An 8,433-nucleotide genomic window follows, 5' to 3' on the forward strand; every position below is an offset into this window, starting at 1 on the left:
CCTTAGGCTTGTGTGCAGCTGCTCGGCCATGAAAACACATTTCATGAAACTCCAGACGAACAGGTCTTGTGCTGACCTTGCTTCCGGAGGCAGTTTGGAACTCGCTAGTGAGTGTTGCAACTGAGGATAGATGTTTTTTTACGCCCTACGCGCTTCAGCACTCGGTCCCGTTCTGTGAGCTTGTGTGGCCTACCACTTCGTGGCCACTTCGTGGCTGAGCCGCTGTTGCTCCTAGACGTTTCCACTGCATAATAACAGCACTTACAGTTGACCGGGGCAGCTCTAGCAGGGCAGACATTTTATGAACTGACTTGCTGGAAATGTGGCATCCTATCATGGTACCATGTTGAAAGTCACAGAGCTCGTCAGTCAGGCCATTCTACTGCCAATGTTTGTCTATGGAGATAGCGTGGCTGTATGCTTGATTTTATACACATGTCAGCAACAGGTGTGGCTGAAATAGCCGAATCCACTAATTTGAAGGGTGTCCACATACTTTTGTGTTTATAGTGTAGTTTGACTTCACTTCAAAATATACTACTGTTTTTTGTTAGTGTGATGATATTGAAATGATGAGTCGACGTTTCTCGTTTCTAATTTCCCATGTTAGTATAGTATAGTATACCTATTAAAAGTCATAGTCCGTTATCATCCTCCTCGGCCTCCCAAACCTCATCTTTTATGGAGAAATCGATGGTTGCCACAGAAGGACTCCTCTTCAACACTTCTATTTTCTTCCTCTTCTTTCCCCCTCCATCACTTGTCATCCTGCTTTTTTGTCTTTTTCGTTTGCGCGTTCACTCTTATCACCCTGCAGGTATTCAGTCCATCTGGTGGACATCTCCTTCCCCCTGCAGGTATTCAGTCCATCTGGTGGACATCTCCTTCCCCCTGCAGGTATTCAGTCCATCTGGGGGACATCTCCTTCCCCCTGCAGGTATTCAGTCCATCTGGGGGACATCTCCTTCCCCCTGCAGGTATTCAGTCCATCTGGTGGACATCTCCTTCCCCCTGCAGGTATTCAGTCCATCTGGTGGACATCTCCTTCCCCCTGCAGGTATTCAGTCCATCTGGTGGACATCTCCTTCCCCCGGCAGGTATTCAGTCCATCTGGTGGACATCTCCTTCCCCCTGCAGGTATTCAGTCCATCTGGTGGACATCTCCTTCCCCCGGCAGGTATTCAGTCCATCTGGTGGACATCTCCTTCCCCCGGCAGGTATTCAGTCCATCTGGTGGACATCTCCTTCCCCCTGCAGGTATTCAGTCCATCTGGTGGACATCTCCTTCCCCCGGCAGGTATTCAGTCCATCTGGTGGACATCTCCTTCCCCCTGCAGGTATTCAGTCCATCTGGTGGACATCTCCTTCCCCCTGCAGGTATTCAGTCCATCTGGTGGACATCTCCTTCCCCCTGCATTATTCAGTCCATCTGGTGGACATCTCTTTTTTGCTTCTTCTTTTCTTCTTGTGTTTTTCTTCCATCAGTTCTCAAGGACCCTTTTTGTTGACTGGTCAGATAAAAATGATTTTCCCTGGCTCAGGCTCCATGATCTGGTTGTGTAGGCACGTGAACGCGACCAGGGTTTGATTTCTGTCTCCACCTTTCCCTCTTTGTCTCACCGCTGTTTCGTCTTCCCACTGTTTCTAATCTGTCTGAATACAGCAGAAATGTCCTAAATCTATTTTTTTATAAATATATATTTTCCCGGTGGAAGTCATAAATTGAAGAGCACAATCACTGTTTAACGTTGTTCCGTTATCTCCTAAAGGAAATTATCTTAACTATACTAAATTGACTGGATAACTTCACCAACAACAAAATGGGTAATTTCCTGTATAGTATGTCTGCTTGATTGTTTGTTTTCCAGGTCTTTATGACCTTTTTATTGATGTGTTTTCCCTTATCGTTTCTTCGCCTTTACCTAATGTTTACTTCCTGTTGCTTTTTTCACTCATATTTTTTCCTAGTCCCTCTCTTCTTCCTCCCCCTCTCAGTACATCCTGTGTTATTGTTTGACCTCTGACCTTTCCCTGCTGTCTCTGTAGAGAGGAGTCCTTCTACTGCACTGTCCCCATCACCCCTGTTAAGAGGGAGATGGAGGGCCTTGACACCGTAGAGGAGGTGAGACGGGTTGCCAAGTGTGGTTAGACAAGCTGCCTGGGTTGCCAGTTTGGAGCCTAACCGGAGATGCCCATAGAGCCTATGCTCTCACTGCATGGCGTGGGTTGTGGTGTAATTTCCCCCCAAAACCCACTAAGATTTCAGACACGGTCTGCAGTGGTAGTGTATATGCTGACGTGACTTGAAGTTTGCGTAATACCTTAATGTATGTTTAATAGTAGACCGTTCCAGTTCTGTCTCCATTGTAGCTGTACTACCACTCCTCTTTCCCACTCCTAGAGTGTAGCACTAACATTTAATCATGCTCTGTGAGTGTCATCATCCCCCTATCTCCACTGTAACATGGTGTCTCCCTTGCTTAGAACATGAAGCTGGGTGCGTCCATGACGGCGGACGGGGGGAGCAGCCCAATGGTGAAGCCCAAGGGAGACAAGCAGGTGGAGTACCTGGACCTAGACCTGGACCCCGGCAAGTCTACCCCACCACGGAAGGTGAGACCTCTTTCACACACACTCATTCACACACTCACACACACACACACACACTCACTCACTCATACACACACACTCACTCATACACACACACTCACTCATACACACTCACTCACTCATACACACTCACTCACTCATACACACTCACTCACTCATACACACTCACTCACTCATACACACTCACTCACTCATACACACTCACTCACTCATACACACTCACTCACTCATACACACTCACTCACTCATACACACTCACTCACTCATACACACTCACTCACTCATACACACTCACTCACTCATACACACTCACTCACTCATACACACTCACATACTCACTCACTCACTCACATACACACTCACATACTCACTCACTCACTCACATACACACTCACTCACTCACATACTCACTCACTCACTCACATACTCACTCACTCACTCACATACTCACTCACTCACTCACATACTCACTCTCTCACTCACATACTCACTCTCTCACTCACATACTCACTCACTCACTCTCTCACTCACATACACACTCACTCACTCTCTCACTCACATACACACTCACTCACTCTCTCACTCACATACACACTCACTCACTCTCTCACTCACATACACACTCACTCACTCTCTCACTCACATACACACTCACTCTCTCACTCACTCACACACACAAACTATTGAAACTGACCTGTCTGTGTTCCTCTCCAGAAGAAGAGTAATGGGATTGGTCTGGCGGTGTCAGATGAGCGGGTGGACTACGTGGTGGTGGACCAGCAGCGGACGCAGGCCCTCAAGAGCACCCGGGAGGCCTGGAACGACGGACGCCAGTCCACAGAGACAGACACCTCCACCAAAGGGCCCAAGTGACCCCCAGCTCACCCAGCTACAGCCCCACGCTGCTGGGCCGCAGACATTACTCCAAGCCCGGGCGCGGTCCCCGGCCTTCACCTCCTCCACTTCCTCCAGACTCCTAGTGCCGAAGTGAAGGGGCCGGCGGACCTCCAGGGTCTCTGAACTGTCTTTAGTTTACACTGCCATCAGTCAGTCTGAGGACAGAACAGCGACAGCACAGCGCCCCTCTGTGGCAGACAGGGGGTATGTGCCAGGAATAAGCTGAATGCAAGTAGGTTTGATTGATGCAGTCCTCACCTGCCTGATATGGGGACTCTGTAAAGACATGACCACATCCACAAAGACTTGGAGTCTGGAACACTTACTGCCACTTATGGTGGATTTCAGTTGACATTTTTCCTCTAGTTGGTTGGAGAATGACCAGGAGAAGACTTAAAGACATTTCCTTTATGATTAAATCACAACACTGTGGGACACTGTCTGGAGTCTGTTTTGGGAGACAATGAGTCATCTCTCAGAATCAGAATGCTTAGTGTCTACTTAATACTTTACTGCCAAGGTTGCCTAGTTTTGCTGGTAGGAAATTGGGCCATTTTTCTCTTGTACAGGTCTAACATTATCCAAAACATTGTAAGAGAGAGAACTAGGTTTTCTTAGTGAAAGACTTGTTGTGAATGCAAGAAAATAGAATACAAGTAAGTTTTTCAACTGACCAAGTGCTCAATCAAAGGTTTGGATTCACTGAAACAACGTCATTTAATCGACTGAGAAATGTTTTAAATCCTCGTTTAGTGGAAGAGGAAACGGCTTGACATTTGCAAAACAAAAAGACTGTACAAAGTGTTATGTATATAAACAGAAAGTGTCCTTTATTCAACACTATATACGGTGTGTGGTAATTCTGCAGGGTGGAATTCTATACGCCTCTCCGAGATGGTATCGGGACATGTGATATGAAATGACAGAATCAACTGTGACCGCTTTTAACGGGAAGCTCACCCGACACTTTCTGTGAGTTATGCAACGGTGTCAGACGTAGGTTTATAGAAGAGAGAAATCAGGTACTCATTCAAATACTAATAACAGCTATTTCCATTTCTAATTTATTTTGAGTTATCTCAACGATAGATGTCCAAGTAATAATCTATAAACCAACAGATTTGATGCTATAGAGCAAAGTGCTGTTGAAAATGCCTTCTCAACGAGCGCCAGTCAATTTGTTTCAGGAGTTTATTATTGTGATGGCGTGTCGATTTCATTTATCTCTCTTAGGTTTTAATTTATTTCAAGAGGATTTACACACACACACACACACCTTCTGGGATCTGATGTATGTATGTATGTATGCCTTACGATCTACTTTACTTGATATGTATTTGTAAATAGTGAGAATTTGTGATGTTTTACCTAAAAAGAAAATACTTCAGAATCGTAGTGTTTTTTTTTTCATGACGACTATTGGCTTTACTAACTTTCCAGGGACCCTATTCACAGTGTCTGAGTAGGAGTGCAGACGCCGGTTTCCCGAAAGCATCTTAAGGCTAAATTCATTGTTAGAACCATAGGATCCTACGGTTCTAATGATGGGAACCTGGCCCTGGTTTAGGATCAGGTCTCCACTGTTCATGTAATCTTAGTCATTGTAAAAGGCAAAACAACTGATTCTAGATCAGCACACTTACACTGAGATGCTTCATGAACACAGGCCCATTTCTCTCAAGTCCTAAGCATGTTTTACCAGGAGAATTAGTCTTTGCTGTATATATTTGCACCAACTATTCCAGCATGTATCATTTGAATTGAAAAACTGTGCCTGTACTGTCATTTCCATACTACTTAATTCTCACCATCCCATTGCAGCTTTGTCTGTCTCGAGACCAACTGCAAAACGTTGATGCTTTTATCTTTTTTTGAATGAATCAAAAGAGAAACATTTCCATTTGAAAGTAAACTAAATAAAAACAACCTTTTGAGTCTGTTTGTCACCTACACCCTACAGTATGTCACTTATGTTTAAAAAAATGTTGGCGTACTATAGGGAGGAAAACAATGACAGAGGAAAGATAAATGAAAAGAATAAAGGCCAGGAAGTCCCACCCACTGAGGCTGGTGGGAGGAGCTGGAGGACATGCTCATTATAATGACTGGAATGAGAAAATTGGAATGGAGTCTAACATGGTTTGTGTTTGACCATCTATTCCAGCTATTACAATGAGCCCGTCCTCCTGTAGCTCCTCACACCAGCCTACTCTGGACCACAGACATTTCTATAGAGGAATGAGAAATGCACGCACAGTGATGTGCTGTACTAAATTGTGCCATTCTGTTTCAGGAAGTGTCCAAGTGCCTACCACTTCCCCAATCAATGATTACCTCACCTGTTCACTATTCTCTCATTTTAATTTGATAGCTCTCCATTTAGCCACAAAGGGAAAAAAAACTCTTCAACATGCATTCATTTATATACAAATCTAATCTCTCACATTTCAGTAAGATCCCTTGAAGATTTGGAGCAACCTGTAATCTGGATGAAAAGGCGACAGTTGTCAATGTATGGGAAGTGTGCTTGGACTGAGTGGGTAAGTGTCTGTAGAAAGATGAGAAAATTGATTGCACTTAGGGTTTTTGTACTACATTGGCTGCGTTAAGACAGGCAACCCAATTCAGATTTTTTTTCTTCACTAATTGGTCTTTTGACCAAACAGATCAGCTCTGAAAAAGATCTGATGTGATTGGTCAGAAGACTGACTACTGAAGAAAAATCTGAATTGGGTGCCTGTGTAAACGCACCCTTCTAGCCTTTACTCCTCTCGTGTCACTGTTTGACACAGTAGCTTGCAGAGAGACTTATGGGCACTAATAATTCATTAGCATGTTCCTGTCATTTTGACACATTTAAATGGTAATCCAATTATTATAAAAGGACTAATCATAATTAGTCAAAAAATTTACTTGAGGAGCAGTGGAAACTATTCCAGTTTCTTCTATGATTAATCTTCAACACTTATTTTATCATTTCTTTGTATGTGTCTGATCCAATTTTTTTGCATATCCAATTCAAACAACCAAAACGGACATGGAATCTGATATTTCAAAGTACATTTCAAACCACCACCGTATGTGGTTCGAAAATCAGATAAAAATTTGATTCCAGGCCATGCGACTTGTCTGAACAGTCAAATCTGATTTGCACTCCAGTGGTTTTTAGACTTACCTAGCATATCTTGTTGCTTGCTAGCTGGTCTGTTAACAGTTTTACTGAAACGTGGTAGCCAACTAGCTAGCTTGTTAATTGTTTACAAACTAATTAGTGAATGTGCTAAACAGCTACCTAGGTAGCTAGTTGATTGCTGTGGTTTGCCAAAAAGACAGGTTTTGAAAGTTGGATCAGCTTATCTTTCGAGGCTTTAAAAGCGTTTTAACACTGATTTTGAACATTCGGGGGCAACTGGCAAACATCCATGGCATCCAACATCACCTTAGCATGCTACACACTTAGTTGTGCTCAATCTGATGTGATTGGTCAAAAGACCAATTAGTGGGGGGAAAAAGATCAGAATTGAGCTACCTTTGTAAACGCAGCCTTCAAGCCTCTACTTCACTTCTCTTGTCACTGTTTGCAGCAGTAGCTTGTAGAGAGACTTCTTACATGCACTCAATAAATGAGCCTTTCATGTCGTTTTTGACACATTTTAAATGGAAATCAGCAGAGGACCTAATCATAATTAGTCTCAAATTGAACTTGTTGAAATGTGGCAGGTGGAGATGGCCTCTGAAGTACTCCGGTTTCTATTATGATTCATCTTCAACACATTCTTATTTTTATGTCTGTTTGTTTTCCATAGTTCCCAATTTATTTACTTCTACTGTCGGGATCTTTGTTGGGCGTATTCCATAAATGATGAGCATGGCATTGTTCTTGGATGTCTGTTTTGTCTCACTGTTCCTCTGGTTGAAAAATAATGGTTAGAAAGAGGAACCACCTTGTAAAACAACGGGTGGGGACTGATAGGAACCACCATGTAAACAATGGGTAGGGACTGATAGGAACCACCATATAAAACAATGGTAGGGACTGATGGGTACCACCATGTAAAACAATGGGTAGGGACTGATAGGAACCACCTTGTAAAACAATGGGTAGGGACTTATAAGAACCACCACGTAAACTATTAATTTATCCATGTCAGTCTTGCCATTGCTGTTGACCAATTACACCACTAGGGGGCATGGTTGCTTGACAAACCAGTGAAGAAGTTGACGGGCTCTTCCACATTGGGCGTCACGTTGAGCGCGACAGGGTGCTGCAGTACATTCTGAGAGATTGATGGACATTCTGTTTTTTTCTTGACAACAACACTCACGAGAGTTGAACGTTCTATGTTATTATGGAAGAGGAGTAATGATATTTAGCCTAAACTTATCACATACACATCAGAAGATACATTTTGTAACAGTTTTATTTATTGGACTTCATATACATGGGAATGGTAGAAACACCTTCAGGACTAGTATCCTAGACACAGATTAAACCTAGTCCTTGACTAAAAAGCGTCCTTAATGTAGAATATCAACTGGAAGTGTTTTTAGTCGAGGACTAGGCAGGGAAACTGTCCGTCTGTGAACATTGGAAGCTGCAGGATCAGGTAAAGGTTGAATATGATAGGTTCTACTCCAGTGGTTATGATGAAACAACTGACACCACTTCAATGAATCCACATTGTTTTTCAACCCAAGTTCTGTAGGTGGACAATAAACCAAGACACCCTCTTAAATCTCACACTTTTACTTTTAGCCACATATAACATCAAAATAACTTTGCAAAGGGCACACATAGTATATCACAACATAGTACACTAGTACAATATATCACTGTCGATATATCACGGCAGAATTCTCCCCCTTTCCCAGTCCCAAAGACATTCGGCAACACCTCAACATAAATCTCGGAGTACCTCGTCTAAC

At 43.3% G+C, this 8,433-nt stretch overlaps 1 protein-coding gene across 11 annotated transcripts in view; it reads left to right on the forward strand.

Moving 5' to 3' along the window:
* gab1 (GRB2-associated binding protein 1) overlaps positions 1-5,433 on the forward strand; it is a 61,231-nt gene extending 55,798 nt beyond the window's left edge. For 9 of the 11 annotated variants that reach the window (XM_055923998.1, XM_055924000.1, XM_055923999.1 and 6 more), the window contains 2 exons: positions 2,485-2,613; positions 3,325-5,433. In XM_055923998.1, coding sequence (XP_055779973.1) covers positions 2,485-2,613; positions 3,325-3,483 — 288 coding nt within the window. In that variant the 3' untranslated portion in view covers positions 3,484-5,433. Of the gene's footprint in view, positions 1-2,484; positions 2,614-3,324 lie in introns of those variants that run through there. The other 2 variants (XM_055924001.1, XM_055924009.1) reach the window with 2 other exon arrangements.
* Positions 5,434-8,433: the final 3,000 nt, after the last annotated feature.

Source organism: Salvelinus fontinalis, chromosome 5 (assembly GCF_029448725.1).
Source record: "Salvelinus fontinalis isolate EN_2023a chromosome 5, ASM2944872v1, whole genome shotgun sequence".
NCBI lineage: Eukaryota > Metazoa > Chordata > Actinopteri > Salmoniformes > Salmonidae > Salvelinus > Salvelinus fontinalis.